General features: G+C 39.2%; 1 protein-coding gene and 1 long non-coding RNA gene across 3 annotated transcripts; both read right to left on the minus strand.

Annotated features, from left to right (window-relative positions):
• Positions 1-341: 341 nt before the first annotated feature.
• LOC129416968 (uncharacterized) lies at positions 342-3110 on the minus strand. Its single transcript, XR_008635643.2, has 2 exons — positions 2915-3110; positions 342-1276 (listed from the first exon to the last, which is right to left on the minus strand). It is a non-coding gene; the product is annotated as an uncharacterized lncRNA (long non-coding RNA).
• Positions 3111-3404: 294 nt separating this feature from the next.
• aqr (aquarius intron-binding spliceosomal factor) lies at positions 3405-27819 on the minus strand. 2 transcript variants are annotated; one of them, XM_073869798.1, is made up of 35 exons: positions 27440-27819; positions 27292-27348; positions 26982-27022; positions 26852-26887; positions 26617-26737; positions 26297-26437; positions 25862-25930; positions 25443-25543; positions 25282-25358; positions 23670-23734; positions 23241-23357; positions 23021-23134; positions 22839-22942; positions 22598-22700; positions 22114-22234; positions 21893-22034; positions 21609-21787; positions 20043-20210; positions 19791-19960; positions 19409-19650; positions 19077-19217; positions 18780-18849; positions 14640-14750; positions 14440-14549; positions 12402-12537; positions 11027-11236; positions 9751-9888; positions 9026-9097; positions 8696-8883; positions 8368-8539; positions 7498-7668; positions 5315-5400; positions 5023-5191; positions 4362-4472; positions 3405-3758 (listed from the first exon to the last, which is right to left on the minus strand). In XM_073869798.1, exons 1-35 carry the CDS (start codon positions 27512-27514, stop codon positions 3519-3521), a joined length of 4368 nt encoding a protein of 1455 aa, XP_073725899.1. In that variant the 5' UTR covers positions 27515-27819; the 3' UTR covers positions 3405-3518. The 2 variants fall into 2 exon arrangements, with proteins under 2 accessions (XP_073725899.1, XP_073725898.1); XM_073869797.1 differs by having other exon boundaries at positions 3405-3761.

Raw genomic sequence — 27819 nt, forward strand, 5'->3', positions numbered from 1 at the left:
ACCTGCTCCTAAAAACACATACAAATATATGTGCTTGGCAGACAGATTCATACTGCAAAAAATACTTTCTTAATATTTTTGTCTTGTTTTCAGTACAAATATTGAAACATTCTTAATCATTTTTTGTTAATCAAAATAAAATATGTCTAGCTTTTAGACAAAAAAATGTAAGTGAATTTGTGCTTAAAACAAGCAAAAAAATCTGCCATGGGGTTAAGAAATTTTTCTTGAAATTTTCTTAAGTGTTTAATAAAAAGTTTTTTTTTTCTTAGATCATTAGCAGATTTTTTTGCTTGTTTTAAGCACACATTCACTTAAATGTTGTTTTTGTCTGAAAGCTAGACTTATTTTCTTCATCAAGAAAATGCATCTTGATTGAATATTTTTTTGAAAACAACAAGAAGTTATTCATTTTTTTTGCAATGCATGAATGAACTTTCTTCACCAAGATAAACTACAGTAACAGTAACAAATAAAAGCAACCACCAGATACAGATTAATTCTGAATCCATAATGATAGTTTGACAAAAAAGTTTTGTGAGATTTATATTTCAAAAAAGCTTGAATATTGTTAACGAGACTTTAAAAGTTATTCCTGAGGCTTTTTAACCTATTAACATAATATCTAAGAGATCACTAACAGGACATTCAGAACAGGCATTAATATAGCATCATTAGAAATTTAGAAATTTATGTATCTAGAGAAACAGGGACAGCGTACAATAAACATTAACCTCAATGGAAGAGATGCATAGTACCAGGTTTTTGCTCAAGAGCTAATTTCCACTCATAGTCCCTGTTGGGCAGGCTGTAGTTATGATAAAATACAAAATACATCATGAATACAAATTTACATTGATCAAATAAAAACTCAAGACTTTAATGATAAGTCATGACTATAGTCAGAGAAACTAAACAATTGCATTTTAAACTGTCAATAAAAGAATACAAAAGGACTTGTTAAATACAGTAAGAAGGTTTGAATCAGACTTTAATAAAACCTTTATAAAGGCAGCTCGTGCTTTCAAGGTGAACTTCAGGCCCCGAGGTCTCAGCACAGTGGCTTGCCGTGCCTCATGTTCTGAGCACACTTTCGGCCCAGGTTCGCCCCCTCCATCATCAGATCGGCCAGCCGGTCCAGACCGATGCAGACAGTAAGAGGAGCGATGAGACCATAAAGTCCCCCAAGAATAATACTCAAAGGCCAAGCCAGAACTAACAGAACCACCAGCCAGACGATAGCCCAAAAACATGAACCACACGTGGACATTCTGAGCTGCAATGATATAAAAAGCACAAGAGGTTTACATGCTCTGATTTTTAAAGCTTTCCCCGCCAGTGTTTTTTTTTTAAATTCACACTTTCCCCGCCAGTGTTTTTAAAAGCATTTTTATAATTTTCACAAAAGTTTAAAGTCTTCCAGAAAATGCTCTTCTATAAATATATAAACAATAAACATACAATATTTAAATGTGAACAGACCCTATGCTTTCAAACACACACAAAAAAGTTTTATCCTATCTTCATTTATCAGCTCTCAAATGAGTTTTTTTTTTAAATTTGGAGCAAAAAGCTGAAATCATTGCATTTTTGTAAAGGACTTTTGTTGAGATCAGATTCAGAGCGATGATCAAAACATACACAGAGTTTTTACTGTTTTTAGATCAGTTGATGCTGCAGTGTTTTTTAAGTTGGGTAAGAGCGCCTCCTAGCAGATAATATCGGAAATATAGTAAAAACTCATCATTGCAAGGGAACGTTTTCTTTTAATTGACGAGAAAACTCGTCAATGGCGGGTAAAGAGTTAAAGCCAAAAAGTCAAGATTTGCATTTCCTGAGGGAAGCAACAGTTTTCAAAGGCCATCAAAAGAACAGTGCTAAAGGTTAAAAAATACACTGGTGGGCGGGGCCATCATGACATCACAAACGGTTACATTTTCAGAAATCAGAAAAATAAAAAATGCAGCATTTTAAATTTGTGCTTTATGAAGGGAACACTATATGGAAATAATCTACGGCTCATTAACTAAAACCAGCTGAACTTTATCTCTTAAAAAAAACAGCCAGCAGTTAATGGCTCATTTCAGACTTTATCTTCTGAATATTTATTAAACACAGAAGAATAATAAAATGTTTCTCAACCGACCACTAACATCACTGAAACACATTAACACCTGAGATCACCGCTTCAGTTATAATATTCACATGATATTTAATTGACACTAATGTAATATTGATGGGTCCTGTCATAAAGAAGAATGAGATGTAATTTAAATAATGCTTCAGAGCTTTATATTCAGAGACTGCTTAGATCTCGTAAGTGCCAGTCTGACTAGATAAAGACAACTTATCAAGTTTAACTAAAACGTTACTAGTACTTTAAAGAAGACTGCACTGCAAAAAATGATTTTCAAGAAAACAATTTCTTAGCACTTTTGTCTTGTTTTCAGTAAAAAAAATAAAAAAATTCTTAAATTAAGATCCTTTTTCTTGATGAGCAAAACGACCCAAAAATATTAGTCTAGTTTATAGACCAAAAATATCAAATTTAAGTGATTTTGTGAATAAAACAAGCAAAAAAATCTGCCAATTGGGTAAGCAAAAAAAAATCTTAAAACATTTTTCTTAAACACTAAATTCAAGAAAAATGTGCTTACCCCATTGGCAGATTTTTTTGCTTGTTTTATGCACAAGGTCGCTTGAGTTTGATATTTTTGGTCTAAAAACTAGACTTATTTTCTTGATTCGTTTTGCTCATCAAGAAAAAAACATCTTAATTTAAGAATTTTTAGAAATTTTTACTGAAAACAAGACAAAATACTAAGACATTTTTTTCTTGAAAATCATTTTTTGCAGTGTGAATATGACAGAAAGCATGTGATCAAATACAAGTCACACAGCTGATGATTCTTACTGTGAGGAAATCAGAGGATACATGTTTCCATATATTTACCGCTCCTCAGGCTTTAGAAACTGTGTAGCTATTAAATCACCAAATGAACAACAAACACAACAAAGAAAAACACAATTTAGGGACATTTAACTGATCTGATAGATAAATCTAAAGTGAAGATAGTATTGACCAAACACTGCTATAGTCAATTAAACTATATGAGCTCACCAGTAGTGTCTTTCTGCAGTTGTAAAGTTTAGTAGATCTCTGTTAATGTTGTCTCAGCCGTGATAAATCCTGTGGTTTCCTGAAGCAGCAGAAGGAACTGAAGACAGATTCTTCTGTACGTCTATCACGAGTTACACAATAAACGCATTCATGTGACCTGATGTCAGACAAAATCCTACAAGCACACAGCCAAATCTACTCATCTAGTCAACATTTTAGCTGAAATATCTGTGAAAGTTCTCACAGCATGGGTAATTTTTTGGAAGAAAGAAAACATTGCAACTGAAGGTTTAATTCAATTTTATTATAAAAGTCTTCTTACAAAACGTAAATTAGCAATTCAGACCCCCAATGTTTAGTGAACAGTCATAATCTAAAAAAAAAGAAAAGAGCGAGTCTAAGGTTCTTCATCTTCATCGCTGTCGCCGCTGTCACTGTCTCTGCCCGGATGCTCGGGCATTTTAGCGTGATCTTCTCTCTGCTTTTCTTCTTCTTCAGTCTGCTCCGGCTTCAGATCCGTCTGAGCTTGGTCTTCCTCAGCATCTCGCTGTTGCTCACTCTCAGTCTCAGGATGTCCATCATTAACCTCCATTTTCTCCTGAGACTCCGGTACCTGACACGGAGGATCCAGAAGATTCTGGTGGATAGAGGAACCATCACAAAGTCAAACATCATTCCAGAGAGTAGTTAGTAGGTTAAGTGTTGTCTCTTAAATGCTGCTCTTCAGGGTGGAAAAAGAAATTAAAACTGACCCTGTTTACTCTTTAATACACATTGATAAACTCAGTGGTGCATGTTATGACAAAGTGAGAAAGGATTAAATCTTTGTCCTCATAAAATTTCATTAGAATGTAATAACTGTCCACACCTCTGAAACGACTTCAGACGATGACCTTAAATAATTGTGTAATTGTGATGTAGTACACTGTAGCAAATTTACCACCAACAGCTGTTTGTTTATGGTTTCTAGTAATTTCACATTATGAGGTTTGCAACCATGTTACAAAAATAATCTGAATTATGTTATTTATACATTTACTAACAATACACATTAACAAAACAAACGTACATGGATTTTTTTATTCGGCCCATTTACATTTGCCATTAATTAAAGAATTTATAAACACTTTGTTTATTCTGGTTAATGGGCTGATCATATATTAGAGAGAGAAGATGTTAAATCAGGTTAGTCAGGTATATGGCTAGTCAGAAATACCGGTGTAAATATGAGCACACTCACTTGTCTGTTCTGCTGTGTGCTCTGAATCATGTGCATATACATGTTGTACACAAGGTTAGCCATCTCCGGCATGTCCTTGACCACCTGATCGGGTTGAGCGGAGCGCTGCTCCATCTAGAAGACAGAGAGCCAGAGGAGGGGAGAGAGAGAGAGATCAGCACATTTTTCTAGGACACAAATTCTCTTCTGTTCAGTCACAAGACTGTAATTTAAAACGGTGCCAGCTTACACACAGCTGCCTGGGAATGACAAAGAAAAAACTACTGACAGAAATCAACAAAAGTACCACACTAGTACTCGTGCAATACGCGAGGCGTGGTACTCGCGCAATACGCGAGGCGTGGTACTCGCGCAATACTCGAGGCGTGGTACTCGCGCAATACTCGAGGCGTGGTACTCGCGCAATACTCGAGGCGTGGTACTCGCGCAATACTCGAGGCGTGGTACTCGCGCAATACTCGAGGCGTGGTACTCGCGCAATACTCGAGGCGTGGTACTCGCGCAATACTCGAGGCGTGGTACTCGCGCAATACTCGAGGCGTGGTACTCGTGCAGTACTCGAGGCGTGGTACTCGTGCAATACTCGAGACGTGGTACTCGTGCAATACTGGAGGCGTGGTACTCGTGCAATACTGGAGGCGTGGTACTTGTGCTATATACTCATAGATGTGTAGTACTCATGTGGGCGGATGTGCAGCTGCAGTGGTCGTGCGGTCAGCTGATTGAAGGCAGGCGTCAGCTCATAGCAGTTCTGGAACAGAGACACTCGAGCAAAAATATAGAGGCCGAGCCTTGCACGAGACATGGCCACAACCAAACGCCTCACGTCTCTCAAGAAAAGATTGAGAAATAAATGAGAAATGGGTCCGAACATGCCTGTGATTGGTTATAAGGCTCATCTGCTGCAAACGGAAACCTACAGATCCAGACGTGATACAGAACGAGTGACTCACCTCAAGTGTCCTACAGCTTTAGTTCGGACCAGAGAGAGGATGATGTAGTCGTTCTGTTGACCCTGGAATCTGTCCACTGTGGTCACCTACAGAAAATCAAGAGGTTATTTTTAAGGAAGAACGGTTGCTCTCAATCTCAGTGCAAGTCCTTCAATGACTCGCTCTCACTGTTTAGTTATTGGTGACACATTAGACCAGGGTTCCTCAAATTCTACCCTGGAGAGCCTTAGAGAGTTTAGTTCCAACCTTGATCAAACACACCTGAGCAAGCTAATCAATGTCTTCATGATCACTAGAAAATCACAGGTAGATGTGATAAGGGTTGATGTTTAACTCTGCAGAGCACTGGCTCTCCACGGTAGGATTTTAGGAACCATGAATTATATTAAAACACGTTTAACTTTATCAAGGATATCTAGCTGAAGTTGTATAGTTAATCATACGTTATAACATTATGTTAATAGGTTTAATGTGGTGACTTGGTGCTATAATGGTCACAAAGGGCCAGCATGCATCACTGTACATTATTTCATCATTTATTTTGTATTTTCTAATGGTTTCTGGTGTGTCATTCTGCTTTTCCCCAGGTTCAGTTACTGAACTGCTGCTTCTCAGCTGATGATCTGCAATGTAAAATTTCTCAGCGGGTCTCAGAGAGTACAGACGGTCACGTGCGGTCGCTCTGTTTAATACATGATGTGCATACTCAAGTCAGAGTGGCCTAATTCTGCAGTGAAATGTGTGCTTTGTGATCTCATCTTTACTCAGATCATCATGTTAGAGTCTACATACAAATGAGTCTGATCTTCCACATTTACACAGCATGGAATCAGACTTTCTTACTTGATATTTTAAAAATTGTTTGTATAAAATAATTTTCATCACTTTTTCTCTTAAAAGAATAGCTGACCCTAATTCGTCTATGGAACAAAAAACTATATTTAAATATTTTCATTATTTCTCCCAGACACAAAGAGTGAAGTTCTTTATTCTAGTCTTAATGCTAATAGGGAAAATGTCTGTTTAGAAAGAAGTCAATATCTTTGGCAGTCTGTAATTAAAGAGCTGACGAACTCTGCTCGAGCTGAAATTTGCTTCATTTTAGCAATTCTGAAACACTGTTAGCAAAGCTTTGACCAAAGTCATGATAGCAGGGATTTACAGTCTTTAATCAGTGATTCTGAAAAGTAGCAGAGTTTAGTCTGACCACAGCTGCAAACCACGCAGAAGACTGAATGCTGCTGAACAGAAGAAACTCAGGTACAATGAGGAGATCAGCGTCCTTACTTCTGCTAACTCACCCAACACACACACCCGACGCACTCATTGACATACTCACCCGACGCACATGCACACGCACCCAACCCACATGCACACTCACTCATGCAAGCTCACCCGACGCGCATGCACGCTCACCCGACGCGCACATGCACGCTCACCCGACGCCCATATGCACGCTCACCCGATACACATGCACGCTCACCAGACGCACTTGCACACTCATCAGACGCACTTGCACGCTCATCCGATACGCATGCACGCTCACCCGACACCTGACATGCATGCACGCTCCCCCGACACGCATATGCACGCTCACCAGACACGCATATGCACGCTCCCCCGTCACGCATATGCACGCTCACCTGACACGCATATGCACGCTCCCCCGACACGCATATGCACGCTCACCCAACACGCATATGCACGCTCACCCGACACGCATATGCACGTTCACCCGACACGCATATGCACGCTCAACCGACACGCAGACACATACCCGACACACTCACCCGATGCACATGCACGCGCACCCAACCCACACATACCCATGCACACTCACTCATGCACGCTCACCCGACACGCATGCACGCTCACCCGATACACATGCATGCTCACCAAACGCACTTGCACGCTAATCCGATATGAATGCACGCTCATCCGACACGCATATGCACGCTCACCCGACACGCATATGCACGCACACCTGACACGCATGCACGCACACCTGCCACATGCATGCTTACCCGGCACACATGCACGCTCACCCGTCTCACTCACTCAATAGACATACATTTACCCGAAACACTCTCATCCACCTGATACACACGCATTAGCACCTAACAGCATTGTTTACTACAGGGGTAAAAGCAGATTAGTATCACATGTGAATCTCAGCTGGTCACTTTATTGGGCTGCCTAAAGAAGGAGTTGTTGGCACATCTCTGGTTGATGACATCACGGATGAGATGCTTCTGTCCGTTGTAGGTGGTGAGTATACTGATGCGCTCGGCGGGATATCCCAGCAAACGCATGTACATATACAGAGCCACCGCGTACTCGGCTTCAGCCAGATTCTACACACAGAAAATGAGCAAGAATGAAACATTTAACATCAACTTAAAACAACAACATCCATATATTCAGGCTGATTTTTACATTATCTCAGTATAAACATGACCAGAGCTGTATTAAAAGAAACTTTTGACAACAGGTGAATACATTTGTGTAAACCTGATCACTTTTATGTCAGATTTTAAAAACTGCTGCATTACACAGTCTCAGTGAACCTAAATCCATTCTGTGTCTATGAGCTGGAACATCTCTGAGGAGAACATTAACTTTAACTAACAAACCCCCGCTGACACGGCTGTGGCTTGCGGCTGGACACTAATAAGTGTACTAGCTATTAATGAGAATGTTTATTCAACCACAGTGAGCGCTTATTGAACAAACACCGCCTGTCCTATTGCCCTGCGAGAGGCTCATTCATACGCCCAATTAGAGCTGCACGGGTGTGAGCGTGGGCCGCCTGTGTCGCCATGGAGACCGTAAGGCGGACAAATCCCTCCAGGTTCACATTAACAGTATCGAGAGCACACAGCTGGACTCATGGGACTTCCACACCGCATGCAGCATGGTCATCATCACTTACAAAAAAAATGCCGTTCTTTCTGCTGGGGTTTGCCAACCAATCACAATCAAGTAGTCAAGTTTCATTAACACTTATGTAGACATTAAGATACAAATAAGACCACAGAGATGCGAGCAGTCACCTGATAAAAGTAGGGGTTGGGTTCTGATTCTCCAACACCGTTAAAGTCCTCCACATTAATAAGCTGGAAGTCGTAGGTGAATCCGGGGTTTGGAGTCTGGAATTCTGGCTGGAGCTGAACATGAGGAAGATTTCCCAGCTGCTTATAACGCCAGTTATACAGGTTACACAAACTGTCAGAGATACAGGAGACAATTTCAGACAGTGTTATAACACTGAAACATCTTCTGTATAAAACAAGAATACTATAAAAACAAGTGTGACCCTGGACCACAAAACCAGTCACGAGGGTAAATGTTTTAAATTGAAAGTGTAAAAACAGTGCTGACCTGGCCCGTGCTCGGCCCTGAGCGTCCAAGTCAACAGTGGGTATACCCAGACGCACAAAGCGCGTGAAAAGCGACTGCTCCATATTGGAGTATTTCTGAAAGGCCATGTTCTTAATGACGGGCGGCAACTGATGGTGATCACCAATCATAATCCAGCGTTTGAGTCGACTGTAGCCGTCCTCTGGGTTCTGTGTAACAAACACATTATTATGGGTAATTGAGTGCAGGCCTTGATAAGCATTCATAGATTTCATTAACATTTCTCGGTGCTTAATGAATTGAAAGGAGGATTCTGGTTTTTCAGAGAAAGAGAGAAAGAGAGAGAGATACCTGCAGCAGTAGAGGAATGAAGGTCTCAATCTCCAGGATCTGAGCTGCTTCCTCCATCAGAATATTATCATACTGAAGAAAGATCAAGTATGTTATTATTTAAGCTACTAACATTAGTTTGTGTTATTTCAATAAAATCGGTTCAAACAATGATTCACACAATAGTGTCCACAGAAGTCCTTTGCAAAACATGCAATGGGCAGTGTTGTAGTTTTATCCACCTTATTTTTGATATAAATGTGGGCGGCGCCATCTTTAAGCTCTTTTGTGTAAAACTTCCTGTGAGCCACTACAGCTAACGATAGTTGTATTGCGAGGGACACGTGTGTGCTGTTTTGACTGGCTGTTTAATGTTTATTATGAAATCCATTTTTTTTACAGTTAGTGGTTGCTATAATAGCTGATACAAACGCAGTAAATCTCCACAAAACATTTGTTTTAACCATAATACACACACACAAGAGCCGAATCTGGCACACGTGCACACATGATCTGTATCCACACATCCATCCAGTAAAACCTTTCATAAACACTGACAATCAACAATAAATACAATAACTGTTTAAAAACAACTAATATTGTGCTGATAAAAATATGCGTATTTATTCAGCTACTATATATTATGCGATAGAGATGCAAAGGTTACAGGTTGCAGTTTTAAGATCAATAAGTTAAAAGCACAACAGGTTTGTGAATCACTATCACACGTGGTGACATGATGATACCTTAAAGCCGAGCTCCACCAGATCATGACGTTTGAGGGCGGCGTGCGTGCAGGTCATGGCGATGATTTTGGCCTCTTTCACCAGCAAATATTTGGATCTGTCCAGCCCGCTGCGTAACAGCTCAAACGCCCTGAACTCCTACAGATCAGAAACATTCATGAAGATGATGATGATGATGCGTTTAGGAACTTCACCTCTAAAACCATACAGACCTGTGTGACATTCACAGCGACTTATAGAGAGGTTTTACTCGAGTAATGAAACAAGATGGAGAGGTTAAAGGGGACAGAGAATGAAAAACCATTTTTACCTTGTCTTTGTTGAATAATGGTAGTCTACCCGCATTCACGAACATACAAAAAGTCGTAGACATGCTAAACATCTCAGTCTCATAGAAATTCCTCGTTTAGAAATGTCAGCCAGAAAACGGATCAATCTGAAAAACTGATGCTTATGACATCACAGGCATCTAACTGCCCCTCCACTTTAAAATAATTGGCTACATTTTTTGAGTGGCAGCAAAGTCAGCCAATCAGTAATGAGATTGCAAGTTAAGCCAGTAGAGGGAGCAAATAGGTGCAAAACCACTTGTTTAAAATCCCCCACCCTAATAGAGCTATCTGAGAGAGGTTTTTAGGAAGCTTCTAAGGCATTACAGACTCAAACAAAAAAACATTTGTCTACATGTCACATCACAGAACAAGGATAAATACTCCGTTCAATCATTTTATGTCACCTTTAAGTGGAAGACTTTTAATAAAAATGTCTGTCCTTTTCTGAAACAAAGCGCTTCGAATCAGCAAAGTAGACAATTAATCCATTAAGGGAATATTTCAATTTCATAAAAAATCTGATCCCCAAAGATCTGATGCATCTTCATATGTCAGAAATGAGCTCCTCTTATCTTCTGATGCGGCTTTATCAGATAGTGTATACTGAAGATACTGTCTTCACTGGGAAATGAATATTTAATGTGCAACTGCATCAATATTAATCTCATCATCAAAAACATTCAATATTGATGAGGACATTTTTTAACCCTCAGCAGTTGGTTGAGAGACAGTAGACGCCGTTTCCTGACCACCAAACAGACAGATGCAAAACTAAAGCTGGATGAATACACACTTTAATAAACAACCAGAACCTGTTACCTTACTGTTATCTCTGTTACAGATGATACTATTACTTTAGCCAAGTTTACACTAGAAAGGATATGGAGAATAATTTCTAGATGTAAAAACGAATTCTTTATATCGCAGCACCCTTCATGTCTCACCTCCAACTGGGTGAAGATCTTGCGGATGTGTCGATAACAACCCTCAGCGATGTCCATGTCCTCCTGGTACGACTGGCCTTTAAATACGGGCTGGGGGGCGTTGGCGAAGTACTTCTTGAATGGGAAATGTGCCGCCACGTCCTCCGTTTGCACGTCTCGCCCGGGCTTAGCCTTCACTTTACTCATGTATTCTTCCCAGCGGGACATCACCTGACACAGAGAGATTAGCGAGACTCATTTTTGGGTAACAGGGTTGAATAGTTGAGAGAAAGTTGCCACTAAAGTTTCTGTGGAAATCGCCTTAAAGAAATTAGATTAACCTCTTGCCATGCTGTAAAAAATTAAACTGATTTTAATTGCATGATAAAGTCAAAAAGGTTTCTGAACAGAGCAGACCGAATGAACCGTTTATGAAACACGAACAGACTTTGTGTCCAAATTTCTATCAACAAGTAAACGCCAGAATATAAAGTTGTGATTTTATCTTTCAAAGATTTAATGTCAATAAACCTCTAAAGACAAATCTGCTGTTTCCTTGATAATAGGACGGATCACAAAACTTAAGGTTTGGATCACATTACGGTTTTTGAAGCACGGATCAGATACTTTTTTCGGATCAGCAAATAAAGGGTTGGGAAAAATTTAAAAAGAACAAATAAAGAAATTACAAACATTTTTAAAAAGAATCAAGTTGCACATTAGGTAACGCCTAAAATTAGCATTAGGTACAGAAGTGATTTTCTCTTTGTCTTGGGTTGTTTAATTAACATAATGAGACAGACTTAAGTAGGTTAATTGAGGTTACTGTCTCTTTAAGATAAGCATGGACCTGGTACACTTAAGATGTAAACAAATGGTTTATTGTCCATGATGGTATTTCAAAATCATTTTTTATATGGGTCCTGTCAAAAATAGAAAGATTTTATGTTCACTTGCTTTTTGAAACACGTCTCGTCGTGTATGCACTACTGAGTGCACTTAAACGCGTGCGCACACACAGACGGAGGGCGTCTGATTGGAGTTGGACCGGACACATGTGCCTACAGAAAGCTGCTCACTTTAGCGCCTTTTTGTGGTCAAATTGTTTAAAATCACTTGAGTTTTAACATTTGCAAGTCTTTGAAACACATGCAAGTGATTAACTTTCCCTATTTAAATTAGCATATTATCTCATGCGAGTCGAACCGTAGGTCAATGCGATCTGGTACACACTACCTGATAACAAAACCTTGAAGGACTGATTAAAAAAATCTGCAAAGCTGGGAAAGGGTGATTTTGGTCAGCACTTGCTGTTTTTGTGTGTATATCCATCAGTGATTGAATGGACCGTAGATAGCCTTAGAGTTTGAGACAGGGCTGTGATCACGGGCAGTACCTGATAAAGGTAGAAGTGTCCAGCGGTCTCACAGGTGTAGGAGACATCTCCAGGAACATCGAGACTCTCCTGTAGACGAGCCACCTCCTGTAGGAGCTCCAGACGGCGAGAGAGCACGTAGTTTACTCGTCCGTACCTGGCGGAGAGCAGAAGAGATTCATTACTGAAGAGCACACAGCAGTCTGTTCTCGTACCAGAACCGAGTGTCCTTTCTCAGAGCCCTTCAATGAGCGCAGTAAGAGCTGTCAGATTCATCTGATCATTCCGGCGCTCCGTACAGTCCCACAGCTCATTAAATGAAACTGCAGGTGCATATGACCCAACAATACAACACTACAGTTTATTTTCAGTAGGGATGCTCCGATCAATGCCGATCTCCACTAATAAAACGTGGCCGATCACTATTCTGAATCGGACAGCCGATCTTATTACAGCTATTTCATGTACTACGGCTTTTGATCAGTAAGTCCTTATCGATTTTAGTTGGAGTCGTTTATAACATGCATTTGAAAAAGCAACACTCGTCAAACACAATTATTAAACATATTCTTTATTATCATGAAAATACCTGTAAAGGTTTGAAGAACAGCAATATAAATAGCAATATAAATATATCCTTTAGCCATTTCATGGAGCTGCGTGTCATCACATCTGCGTGTGTATTGTTCTTCGTCTACAGCGCATTTTGAGTTTCTGCACGAGAGCCCCCCCCTGGCTTTTGGATGTAGCGGCATTTCACCGTAATTCATTGAGAAACATAGCAAGCATTATCGGCCGATCGATCGGAGCATCCCTACTTTTCAGAGGTAAAAGAAAATGTGTTTTTAAGTGATAATATCCGAACCTTTTAAGTCAGATCTAACACAAACTCTGAGGTTAAGCGATGAGCTTTTCTTCCATAGAAGCTACAAGCTGAAATATCTACTAATATTTCTGGGCCGAAAGTTTCAGAAAGTTTTTTTTAACTACTTATACGGTTCTTATATGGGCACATCTCCAGGAATAGTGCATGAAAACACCAACCAAGAGCTGACACAAAATCAACATCACCAAAAAAAAGTGTGCTTTTGTTTGTGAGGGAAATTTAAGCTTGTTTAGCTTCCCAAAGAACCCAGCTTTAGGAGAACAATGGATATAGTTTGATAATCCCAGTTGTGCATGTGTGTATGGCAGGGATATGTCAGGGAGTCAGCCATTTTAAGGGGCGTCTCAATCGCAAAATCCTTTCAGTGCACTGGAACATTCGTTCCCTAAAATTCCCACAATGCAATGCAAAAACCAGTGAGCTTCAATGGTCCTCATGTTTACTTACCGGAAATCATGTCACCTTTTCTAAAGCTCTCCAAACAAAATCACGTGAGCCCACTCAAAAAACTTCATGAAACATTTGAAAAGACAAAGATTTGTTTTAGTGTTATTATAAACACACATTACTAGACAGGAAGGGACCACAATCTACTTTATGGACACAATATACTGATTCATGATCTCTAGTACTAAGGGGCTTGAGATTGAGACACAGCCTTTGTTTAACGCTAGATGTCTTTAAAATGGGGGACATGAGTCACAGGCGGTAAGTAAAACTGCATCAAATGTTTGTGTTCTGTTGGCAATTGGAAGTGCATATAATGTAAACAACACAAACACGTAGTGAATTATAAGTTATCCAGTGATAGTGGGATTTTTTGTGTGTGTTGCTTGCTCGTGACTTGCTCCTCCCACTGGACGCCTCCAGGAGCTCGACTTTTTTTAAAAACTAGCATTAGAGCTAATCTGTCTTTATGAATCTGATAAAACTAAAGACTCTTTGGATAAATGAAGGATGCAATACTATTATAAACGTACTCAAGATTAACATGAGATGAGCAGAAACAGCATGTGACCTTTAAAGCTTTTAAATGTGAACAACCGTTCCCACAATCCCACATATGGGCCGTTCAGAAATAAAAACCCACAGCATTTTTCCAATAAAACCATAACTAGAAGTGGGGATTTATATATTTATCTGTGTCTTTGCAAGCTTATTTCATTCTCTAACCTGCTGAAATCTTTCTCAGTTTCGAGTTCCTCTTCTCCGTGACCCAGACGCAGAAGATGACGTTCATCGATGTCCAGTGCCATGATCTTCTCAAACAGCTGGTTCAGAGCCTGGATCACACAAAAACACGTTTCAGTCATTTAATGGCTCATTTTGATGATGTCAAATTCGAACTCCTGAAGCAGACGATGATGTTGTACCTGATTTGAGTGTGTGACGATCAGGGTCCTCTGTTCGGGAAAGTTGTGATACAGGTTTGAAATTATCTGAACGGCCACGTCTGTTTTTCCTGTTCCTGGAGGACCAACCACCTGAAAATGAGACAATGACACAATAAGAATCAGATTTCCTGTAGACTGCTTTACGGCATCACTTTTAACCTTGTCTAATATCAACTCACTATTAATTAGCATTAGACAGTTTAAATGTTCTAGCGTTGCCCAATCCTAATTTGGCGATTGCCGCAAATGCACAGTATTTGCCTTAAATGCCTTCTGCATAAGTTTGGAAAATGTATTGTCATGCTAGCCAATCAGCAAACTCCAGTTCACACGTCCGGTTGTATCAGTAAAAGGAGAGCAGTATTTTAGCTGTAATTGGCCACCCCAAAGTTTTTGACACAATTTCTTATTCATACAGGGACAAAAAAAGGAAAGAAAAGCAGCTTTGTAAGTGATAAAAATATGCATAAAGCATCTGTTACTTACTTAAATTAAGCTATGAGTTTTACATTATTATTAACTGGTTTGTTCTGAAAAAAAAAATGCAGAAAGAAATGTTGTTGTGGTGCTCAAAGACACTCCTCATCGAAGGTTTTTATTTGTGTGAATCCCGCGAGCGATCTAGGCCAATGTTAACGAATAATCCTGCAAGCGATCTAGGCCAATATTCACTAATAAACCCGCGAGCAATCTAGGCCAATATTCACTAATAATCCCGCGAGCGATCTAGGCCAATGTTCACTAATTATCCCGCGAGCGATCTAGGCCAATGTTCACTAATTATCCCACGAGCGATCTAGGCCAATGTTCACTAATAATCCCGCGAGCGATCTAGGCCAATGTTCACTAATAATCCCGCGAGCGATCTAGGCCAATGTTCACTAATAATCCCGCAAGCGATCTAGGCCAATATTCACTAATAAACCCGCGAGCAATCTAGGCCAATATTCACTAATAATCCCGCGAGCGATCTAGGCCAATGTTCACTAATTATCCCGCGAGCGATCTAGGCCAATGTTCACTAATAATCCCACGAGCGATCTAGGCCAATGTTCACTAATTATCCCGCGAGCGATCTAGGCCAATATTCACTAATTATCCCGCGAGCGATCTAGGCCAATGTTCACTAATAATCCCGCGAGCGATCTAGGCCAATGTTCCCTAATAATCCCGCGAGCGATCTAGGCCAATGTTAACGAATAATCCCGCGAGCGATCTAGGCCAATATTCACTAATAATCCCGCGATCTAGGCCAATGTTAACGAATAATCCTGCAAGCGATCTAGGCCAATGTTCACTATTAATCCCGCAAGCGATCTAGGCCAATGTTCACTATTAATCCCGCAAGCGATCTAGGCCAATGTTCACGAATAATCCCGCAAGCGATCTAGGCCAATGTTCACTAGTAATCCCGCGATCTAGGCCAATGTTAACGAATAATCCCGCAAGCGATCTAGGCCAATGTTCACTATTAATCCCGCTAGCGATCTAGGCCAATGTTCACTAATATTCCCGCAAGCAATCTAGGCCAATATTCACTAATAATCCCGCGAGCGATCTAGGCCAATGTTAACGAATAATCCCGCGAGCGATCTAGGCCAATGTTCACTAATAATCCCGCGAGCGATCTAGGCCAATATTCACTAATAAACCCGCGAGCAATCTAGGCCAATATTCACTAATAATCCCGCGAGCGATCTAGGCCAATGCTCACTAATTATCCTGCGAGCGATCTAGGCCAATATTCACTAATAAACCCGCGAGCGATCTAGGCCAATATTCACTAATAATCCCGCGAGCGATCTAGGCCAATGTTCACTAATTATCCCGCGAGCGATCTAGGCCAATGTTCACTAATTATCCCGCGAGCGATCTAGGCCAATGTTCACTAATAATCCCGCGAGCGATCTAGGCCAATGTTCACTAATTATCCCGCAAGCGATCTAGGCCAATATTCCCTAATAATCCCGCGAGCGATCTAGGCCAATGTTCACTAATTATCCCGCGAGCGATCTAGGCCAATGTTCACTAATAAACCCGCGAGCAATCTAGGCCAATATTCACTAATAATCCCGCGAGCGATCTAGGCCAATGTTCACTAATTATCCCGCGAGCGATCTAGGCCAATATTCACTAATAAACCCGCGAGCAATCTAGGCCAATATTCACTAATAATCCCGCGAGCGATCTAGGCCAATGTTCACTAATTATCCCGCGAGCGATCTAGGCCAATGTTCACTAATTATCCCGCGAGCGATCTAGGCCAATGTTCACTAATAATCCCACGAGCGATCTAGACCAATGTTCACTAATAATCCCACGAGCGATCTAGGCCAATGTTCACTAATTATCCCGCGAGCGATCTAGGCTAATGTTCACTAATAATCCCGCGAGCGATCTAGGCCAATGTTCACTAATTATCCCGCGAGCGATCTAGGCCAATGTTCACTAATAATCCCACGAGCGATCTAGGCCAATGTTCACTAATAATCCCGCGAGCGATCTAGGCCAATGTTCACTAATAATCCCGTGAGCGATCTAGGCCAATGTTCACTAATAATCCCGCGAGCGATCTAGGCCAATGTTCCCTAATAATCCCGCGAGCGATCTAGGCCAATGTTAACGAATAATCCCGCGAGCGATCTAGGCCAATATTCACTAATAATCCCGCGATCTAGGCCAATGTTAACGAATAATCCCGCAAGCGATCTAGGCCAATGTTAACGAATAATCCCGCGAGTGATCTAGGCCAATGTTAACGAATAATCCCGCAAGCGATCTAGGCCAATGTTCACTAATAATCCCGCGAGCGATCTAGGCCAATATTCACTAATAATCCCGCGAGCGATCTAGCCCAATATTCACTAATAATCCCGCGAGCGATCTAGGCCAATATTCACTAATAATCCCGCGAGCGATCTAGGCCAATATTCACTAATAATCCCGCGAGCGATCTAGGCCAATGTTAACAAATAATCCCGCGAGCGATCTAGGCCAATATTCACTAATAATCCCGCGAGCGATCTAGGCCAATATTCCCTAATAATCCCGCGAGCGATCTAGGCCAATGTTAAAGAATAATCCGGCGAGCGATCTAGGCCAATATTCCCTAATAATCCCGCGAGTGATCTAGGCCAATATTCACTAATAATCCCGCAAGCGATCTAGGCCAATATTCACTAATAATCCCGCGAGCGATCTAGGCCAATATTCACTAATAATCCCGCGAGCGATCTAGGCCAATGTTAACTAATAATCCCGCGAGCGATCTAGGCCAATATTCCCTAATAATTCCGCGAGCGATCTAGGCCAATGTTAACAAATAATCCCGCGAGCGATCTAGGCCAATGTTCACTAATAATCCCGCGAGCGATCTAGGCCAATATTCCCTAATAATCCCGCGAGCGATCTAGGCCAATGTTAAAGAATAATCCGGCGAGCGATCTAGGCCAATATTCCCTAATAATCCCGCGAGTGATCTAGGCCAATGTTAACAAATAATCCTGCGAGCGATCTAGGCCAATATTCACTAATAATCCCGCGAGCGATCTAGGCCAATACTCCCTAATAATCCCGCGAGCAATCTAGGCCAAGGTTAACAAATAATCCCGCGAGCGATCTAGGCCAATATTCACTAATAATCCCGCGAGTGATCTAGGCCAATGTTAACAAATAATCCCGCGAGGGATCTAGGCCAATTTCCCTAATAATCCCGTGAGTGATCTAGGCCAATGTTAACAAATAATCCCGCGAGCGATCTAGGCCAATATTCCCTAATAATCCCGCGAGCGATCTAGGCCAATGTTAACAAATAATCCCGCGAGCGATCTAGGCCAATATTCCCTAATAATCCCGCGAGCGATCTAGGCCAATGTTAACGAATAATCCCGCGAGCGATCTAGGCCAATATTCACTAATAATCCCGCGAGCGATCTAGGCCAATATTCACTAATAATCCCGCAAGCGATCTAGGCCAATGTTAACAAAACAATCCCCCGAGCGATCTAGGCCAATATTCACTTTGTTTTTGTTGTGAACACACCATAACTTTCTCTTTGTAAAATATCACATGAGGTGATATAAAGTGAGGTGATAGTAAGTAAAGTAAACTTCTCTTACCATAGTAAGGCCTGGCTGCATCCCTGCACGAATGGCTTCAATTTGGGTTGGTGTGAAATGAATGGTGTTTCTGTCAAGGTAGAAAGAAATGTCAGTATCTGTACAATTATTAGTGGTTAGCTTTACATAAAAAAATATTTGGCCTTTCAATAAAGAACGTGTGGTACAGCTTTAAAACAACACAATGGTGAGTAAAAGACAGAAATAATTTGTCAATCAAAATATATTTAAGGTCATATGCACATATTTTACACTTTCCAGCCGAGCTGTGAGTGGTGTTAAGGACCCATCTCGTACCGTTTGGGCTGGTTATAAGGATAGGGTCCCCTGTTAGGAATAACATGTGGCTCCACCACCAGTGTGCGATCTTCCTCATCCTCTTCCTCAGTTGCCTTTCGCTTTTTACCCTTTTCACTTTTCTGCACAGGGAACCGAATTCTGGAGAACAAAAAACACGGTTTCAACCTCATCCAGTACACACTGCAGTATACCCACATCTTTGTCATCACTGATTTTGTTAACAATGCTAAAATGCTGTCTAGGTGGGCAACACATTAGGGTCTTGGAGCAGAACTTCTGTTTCATGATTGTGCTGTATGAATTTAAAGCTATTACTGAGGATCCCTGACCTGAAAGGCGGGACCTGTCGAGCAGGGTCCTCCTCTGTGACCTTCACTGTGTGATTGGGGAAGCAGGACTTCAGGTGATCGATGGACAGGAAGGTATCATTGAAGTCCAGAGAGGAAATCTGATTGGGCATCTTTGAGTAATGGGCACTTCCAGGATCTCCATAACCCAGAATGATGTCATGAAGCCAGTCTGGTACCACACACTCGGTGTTCATGAGGTTACGAATCGTCTCCAGCACAGCCTGAATGCAAAGGTCAGGTTAATTTCTGCAGTTTTAGGTGATATACTTTTCATTTACTGAACTGCTTGCTTAGAATCTGAACATATTGGGAACAATACTGCTTGTCCAGACTACACATTGATGAAGAAACGTCTTCTGACCTTAAAGTTATTTTCTTTAGGTTTGCGTCTCATGATGATATTGAAGGTCTCGTAAGGGTCGTCTTCTTTATTTTGGATGCAGTTGGTCATGTCCTGCTGGTACTGGTTTGGGTCGAGCCACACCCGGAACGTTCTGGTGTCACCTCTTAGCTTAGGCTTCGGATCAGGACCTTGACAAAGCATTAAAAACGTTTATGGGATTCATCTATGAATGTAATAAGGATGGTTGTGTGAACCGACATGAGCTCTTACCTTCCTCTATGACTCGACCCTTATCATCCAGCATGCCCTGAACTTCACATCCTCTCACGTATACCACACCAGCCTGATCCACAAACGGCTGCCGACGATCAAAGCGTGTACCGTACGGCAGGTTGGGCCGCACCGTTATCAAAAAGCACACGTCGTGTTTGCGTAAACCTGTAATGGAAAGATAGTGTGAAGAGATATGATCCAGATAACAGAATACAACAGATTTTATTATTATTATTTTATATTATTTGAGAAAAAGGAAATTCACGAAGAAAGTTTTGTAAGAAAGAAAGAGAGATTTTATTATTATTTCAAATTATTTATAAAAAAGGAAATTTAAGATGAAATTTTTTGTAAAAGTAAAAAATATTTTATTATTATTACTTTGTATTATTTATAAAAAACATTGTAATAAGAAAATGTATGTTTTTTAAGAAAAAAATATTTTTTATTTTATATAATTTTATTTATAAAAAAGAAAATGTTAGAAGTAGTTTTTTTAAGAAAAAATAAATTTTAAAATTTTTGTAAGAGTGAAAAATATTTTATTATTTTTATTTTATACTAGTTATAAAACTGGAAATGTAAAAAGAAAACATATCTTTATTTGTAAGATTTTTTTTATATTATTTTATTTATTTAAAAAAAAGAAATGTAAGAAGAAATTTTTTGTAAAAAGTGAAAGAGATTTTATTATTATTATTATTATTTATACAAAAGTAAATGTAAAAAGAAAATGTATGTTTTTGTAAGAATTTTTTATTTTATTTTATATCATTTTATAAAGAAGAAAAAAAGGAAATGTAAGAAGATATTTTTTTGTAAAAGTAAAAGAGATTTCATTATTATCATTTATAAAAAAAGGAAACGTAAAAAGAAAATGTATGTTTTTTGTAAGAAAAAAATAGATTTTTATTTTATATTATTTTATTTATAAAAAAAAGGAAATGTAAGAAGAAAATTTTTGTAAGAGTGAAAAAGATTTTATTATTTTATATTTTATACTATTTATAAAAATGGGAATGTAAAAAGAAAATATATCTTTTTTGTAAGATTTATTTTTATATTATTTTATTTATTAAAAAAAGAAATGTAAGAAGAATTTTTTTTTAAAAAAGTGAAAGAGATTTTATTATTATTATTTATAAAAAATGAAATGTAAAAAGAAAATGTATGTTTTTGTAAGATTTTTTTTATTTTATATTATTTTATAAAGAAAAAAAAGGAAATGTAAGAACAACATTTTTTTGTAAAAGTGAAAGAGATTGTATTATTATTATTTATAAAAAAAAGTAAATGTAAAAAGAAAATGTATGTTTTTGTAAGAAAAAAAGAATTCTTTAATATAATATTATTTTATTTGAAAAAAAAAAGGAAATGTAAGAAACAGAGATTTTATTATTATTTCTTCTAAAAAAGAAAATGTAGGAAGAAAAATTTTGTTTTTGAAAGAAAGACATTTTACAGTTATTTTATATTATTTATCAAAAAAGGAAACATAAGAAAAATAGTTTTTTATAAGAAAGAAAGAAAGAAATGAAGTAAGAAAGAAAGAGAGATTTATACCTTCCCACTCATTTTTGATGTGATCCCTAACATTGAGGCTAAGGGTGACGTCTGCACGCACACGGGCGGGCCAGTTCTCTCCGATGTTAGGCTTTGCCACCTCCACGATAGAAAAGGTAGTAATGGTTTGTGCCATTCTGGCCCAGCCGCCGAACACCACCCCTCCATACTCAGACTGCCTGTGAGATAAACATCAGCTCAAAATCAACACCTAATGATCACTGAACCTTCACACGAGCCAAATCATAAAACTACTGTGTGTTTTAAAGATACTAAAAACTAACCATGGCTTCATTCGCATGACAACATCCTCGATGTCCTGACGGATTTCATAGGTGGACTCCAGACGAAAGAGATTGAAGTTTCTTAAAAGGTAATCATGAAGGGTGAGGAACTGCAGGTTCAGCTTTGGGAGAGCCAGACAACCTACAGATATAAAGACAGTTACACGACACTGACTTACACTTCATTTATTAAACATGCATGCAACAGCTGTGTGGCAAACCTTCTCCTGAATAATACTCAGTGGGAACGATGTTCTCATCCCAGATGATCTTCTCAGTGGGATACAGAGGCATTTGGTTGAGCTGCTCGATCTGAGAGATCCTCCTCTCATGGCGAGACACCTGAACGTAAATGAGAAATACGTGAGAAACGGTTGCTCGCTCCCTCCATAAATAACCACTTAATCATCTGCTCACTAGACATAAACTGTGCTACATGCGTTTACCCTTCAAACACAGCAGATGGCCAAATGTAGGTTACATACATCACGGCGAAATGGAGCAGGTCAAACCTCACCGACATTTTATAAAGGGACATACACTCATGAAACGCATCATGCATCAAAAACAAACAACGCATTATGGATTGCATTATATCTGAAGAATACATGTGTGATGTTTTTCTAACAATCTACTGTTTGAAACCTATGATGTGTTCACTTAAAATATTGCCTATGTAGTCAGCTCATTCACTGATGTACATACCAGCAGCTCCAGCAGGAACTCTTTATCATAGGTCGTATCCTCTGCGTCAGGCAGCTCAGGCAGGAGACACAGATATGCTGACACCCGGTGGAGGGTATTGGGACTGCAAAAACAAAATATGTTGCTTTAAAGTAAACACTTCCGTAATCCCGACTTTCTGACATACATGAACTATCACGTTATTCTCTCATTTTCATTAATAAAACACACAACATCTCTAATAACATCTGACGTCTCTTACCTGAGATGACCGAACTGTCTGATGAGAGATTCACGCGTGTCCACGGCTGCCACGCTCGACAGAGCGAAGTCGTTCAGTTCGGGGAAATGAGCAAATGCTGCTCTCTGGACAAATAAAGACACAATATAACTCAAGTACATGTTGGTCATCACATACAGGTGTGAAACAGTGAGACAGGTTACCTGTAGAGAAGTGATTTTGTCGTAGTGAAGATTGGTCATCTCCTTCTGCGTAAGAGCGGTTCCTGTCTGATCACTGATCTCAAAGCCAGTGTAAAACTTCAACATGTCCAACAGCTACAACACAAATCACCAACATATCACAAACAAACCATCAGATAAAATAACAAGTTATAAAGAGGCGAATCACAGGTGTTTTCAGTCTTTGCCACAGTTCAGATACCTGACAGAAGAGATGACCCTCCTTCTCTCTCTGTGTGAGGTGAGACAGCTGACAGTTAACCACCAGATGAGAATCGTCCAGTACGGTGTTAAACCAGCGACGGGTCGGAAGCAGAGCCTAATCAAGTTACAAATAAACATATTCATTAATTGTCAGAACCACGTCTCTCACGAGGTGAAATGTTACCAAATCTGCCATTTCTTTTTCCCGTTTGAAACCGCTCTTGTATAGTCGAACACTGACTGGCAAATGCATAGAAAAAGTTTTGTGATGTGATTACTGCAGATGTGTGCATTGCGATATCGATAACATCTGTAGCTTCTTCATTTTGCAACAGGACTGCCTAACATTGTAACTCTCAAGTCTCATTTATTTAAAAATAAATGTAGCATTTTTTTTATTACTGAATGCATACGTGATTCATCTTACCTCCAGGTCAATCATAAACTCAATGAATCTCTCACAGTAATGAACTTTCTCCATAGAGACTGAATCTGAGGGGTAAAACACACATAAACACACATTACACAGCAGTGATAACACACAGACACTTCAGACAGACAGCAGGAGAGGAATGAGAGACAGTGAAAGCATCATGATGGTCTTATGAGCAGGGCATGCTGGCGTTCTGCATGAACAAGCGGGTAAGCGGGCATGTGGGCCCAGGTGCCCGCGGGCGACCATGAGCTGTTCTGAAGCTGGGTCATATCGCAGGAGGAGAAGTGATGTCACAGCCCAAGGCAGTGGCATGGATACTGAAGGGGATCGCGCGCCGCGCCACGCCGTTCTAAAAAAAATGTAACACATTGTTTTCTAAGAGTGTACGCACACCGGCGCCGCCAGGTGGCGCCTGTCCGCGCCGCCCAGCTGTGACTCAGGAAGTTGTTCAAATCCCTGTCGCGCCACACAGCGCCACTCACATAGTTTAACATTAAGTAACATCATATGTGTCCCAAATCATTAACAAGTAACATTGGCTGCTAACGTATATTTTGCATTTTGAACTAGATGCTATCTGACGAAGCTCACGCTATTTAATGTGCACTTCCGGTTTACAATACCTCCGAGTTTTCCTAGGCACGACGCGGCGCTGAGCTGCGCTGCTGGTGTGCGATCCCCTTGAGGCTTTATGGGTAACAAAAATCGTCCCCATATAAACACACAGCACTAAATATATGCAGTAGCGACTCACTGCAGAACACGACATCCAGGGGGCGGGGTTGGATTCAGATTCAGGGGTGGAGCTGGATCCAATTCCAGAGACCTCTTGCCACCGCATTTGTATTGGTCGGCAGTTTTACCACAAGACACTTCATACACGTGTTGTTGCGTTACCATTTCCGCATGCAGTCGTAACTTAATTAAGTTATTCTTTTGACGAAAAAACTAACTTTACTTATGACTACAACAAAAGTAGTGACTTTAAGGTGAACTGTAAGTGTTTTTGTTATAATGTTTTGTAGTTTAATACCTATGAATGTATACAGTATAAATATGCATAATTATTAACATATAAATTATTATTAAGTTATTAAGAAATGAATAAATTGAATGTTTATCTTGTAGGGACTTTTAACTTGTTTTAACGCGTCTTTGCTTACAGCCATTAGGAAACAGGTTTCCTAAACATGGTTTACGTATTTTTTTTGAATGTGCTAATAAAAGATATCAAATAAATGTGTGTTTTTATGTTTAATAAAATAGCCCTTCAGTGATAGGCTATCACCCTGTCGGGAATGTCTCCCTTACCTCCCCTTACACTAACTGTGATCAATTAATCAGCCTACCTTCAATACAAATATATGATGATGTTTGCACATTCTGTTATTATGTACTGTAAAGATAAATGACTAGTTTCTGTTAATGATAATGCACAGCTAATAAAATACTTCAAGTACCCTTGAAACAACCAGCTTAATGTAAATTCAGTGTTTTAATCTGAAATAAACCTCTTCAGAATTATGAGAAAAACTGAAAACTCATAGGACATAAAATATATCATATAATGACTGCATGATGTAACCCGTTATAATGATTTTACCTGTGGCTGGGATGGACATCAGAACCATAAGAAATTTCTTAATGAGAGAAGCAAGGAAGGTTCGCTCCATTTTAGCCCTGTTATAAGCCAAAGAAAAGTTTATTGACTACTATATGATAATAATGGGATCAGTTTTAGCTGTATGATGTGAGATCTCTTACTGTTCCTTTTCTTTGGGGTCCATCTTCTCATAATTCTTTTTGATGAGGTTCCAAAATTTTTGCAGTTTTGGGACTTTCTTCAATTCCTGTTGCAATCTTGTCTGAATAATGACAAAATCAAGTGTTAAAAGTCTAAAATATCAGCCATAAGAGAGTATAGACAATAGAAAAGATGTGTTTTTTTTTTTTTTAGATTTTTGATGCATTTAGACCTGCGTCCAGAGAGTTGCATGTTCATGCTTCAAATAATTGTTTACTTAATTTCAGAAAAGGTCAAATAAACACAAACACAAGACTTTACAGATGAAGTTGCACTGGTACTTTGTCCACACAAATAAGCTTCATGCTTATCTACAAATACCACCAGATGTCGAACTGAACATGTAGATGTAAAATGTGTGTCATGTATTTAAATTCACCTGCAGTAGACACATCCACATGGGCAGTGACACCAGTTTCTGCACCTGCTCACGAATCAGATCCACTTCCTGTCATTATAAACAAAACATACACGCTCATTAAATTGTCTTCAAATAAAGCAAACATAGCTTAAAAAGTACATATGGGCTATAATGGTGAAAAGTATTTGGGACACAATGTGACTATCTGATCAAATCACAAAACACAGAAACAGGATTACAGACAGGACTACTAGATCTAAGTAAATATTGACAGCAAAAGTAAGACACTTTACAATGAGGATGATTTTGTTAACATTAGTAGATGCATAAACATAGTTTAGTTTTTTAAACATTTATTAACCTTTGTTTAGTTCATTGTGCATCAATTAGTGCTATGCATAAGTAAAGACTTAGTTTAGTTAAACAGAACATTTAAATCCTATAATAACCCACCAGACTGTTGAAGCAGTGATCGAGGAAAAGCAGAAGCACAGTTTGTTCTTTCAGGGACAGACCGTACTGTTCGCCGGACAGACACGCCTCCATTATACGCTTGAAAAACTCTGGAAAATGATCGGGTGCTTTCTTAAAAACCTGAACAGGGACCAACAAGACGGCATCAGTACAACTTTACAAAAGATCTGCACAAACCTTCACATCTAATGTCAATTACAGGTCTGCTCATTCACTGAATTCACTTTATATTTCCGAAGCTTTTAAACCAATATTTACTAATTCAGTCATAAATTCATTTATCAACATTAAACACAAACCTCCCAAGCAGGAACGTTTTCACGATACTTCTCATTCACAATACAGCAGATTGACATCAGGTAGCTGTTAGTGGATGATTCAGGTGTGTAGTTCACCCACAGATAGTTCTCAAGATACTGACTGTCAAACAAACACACAAACAGACAATAACAAAATACGGTCACAACAACTACATAAATATTGTGTAATATTTGATCATATATATATCATAACAAAAACTTATTCCCTGCCAACCTGAATTCCAGCAACATAATTTTTCTGATGGCAAATCTGAAACAAGATGAACACGGATATATTTATAAAATGGCAAAAATATTTATTTTTATATGCAAAGAAAGATAAACAACAGACACCATAGACTTACTTGGATTTAAGAATCTCATTCTGATAAATGTCCTCAATAATCTGTAAATATAAAAGATTTGAGGTTCATAAAGAAAAACAATGACTGTTTGCATCATATATGTGTGTGTGCTCTGTATAATAGATATGTATATATAAATACACACACATATACACATGTAAATATTTCTTAAATATAAATGCATGTGTGTATATATTATAATAAATACATAATTAGTATACACAGTACACACGTGATTTAAACAAAAACTTTTACTAATGTTTTAATACTTTTAAACTGTTTATTACTGCAATAAAAAGAGACGTCTTACCTGAGCATCAAATGGGAGTTTATTCTTCACGTGAGGAGCCCAATATTTATTTGAGAGCTTCAGAGAGAACACAAACAAGCTCGTTTAGCATAAATATAAAGTGCTTTTGATCATAAACGACACTCTTTCTGAGGTAAACACTGCTCACCTGAGTGACATATTCAGCGTTAATCTGTGAAACTGACGGCGCAGATGTCTTCATCACCCTCGAGTCCTTCTCCATGTTTCGATCAGAGATTATTTACAACAACATACAAACATTAAATGATTAATCAAATAAAATAAATCTGCGAGTAGCTGCTCCGCTAAACGCTCCTACACACCGAATGCTAATAAAAAGCATTCAAATCAACATTATTCTGTTAGTTCTAAAAGCAACGAAAAACTGCTTTTAGGTCCACGATCATTTATGAACTTAATCAATATTTAGGACCAAAACAAACTTTGTAAGAGAAACGTCAAGAGTACGTAACTAAACCGTCTGCTAACATGTGCAAACAAAAGTCGCGGCTGATGACTACTTCCGGT

The sequence above is a fragment of the Misgurnus anguillicaudatus genome, chromosome 7, assembly GCF_027580225.2.
Source record: "Misgurnus anguillicaudatus chromosome 7, ASM2758022v2, whole genome shotgun sequence".
NCBI classification, from domain to species: domain Eukaryota; kingdom Metazoa; phylum Chordata; class Actinopteri; order Cypriniformes; family Cobitidae; genus Misgurnus; species Misgurnus anguillicaudatus.

Bases quoted from the DNA above. Each gene is read 5' to 3' on its own strand.
- aqr (XM_073869797.1), bottom strand. From the start codon at position 27,514: ATGGAGAAGGACTCGAGGGTGATGAAGACATCTGCGCCGTCAGTTTCA. The intron at 26,738-26,851 runs GTTGGCAGGGAA...TTTGTTTGACAG, and splicing joins ATTATGTTGCTGGAATTCAG to TCAGTATCTTGAGAACTATC. The intron at 9,889-11,026 runs GTGAGACATGAA...TCTGATCTGTAG, and splicing joins AGATCTTCACCCAGTTGGAG to GAGTTCAGGGCGTTTGAGCT.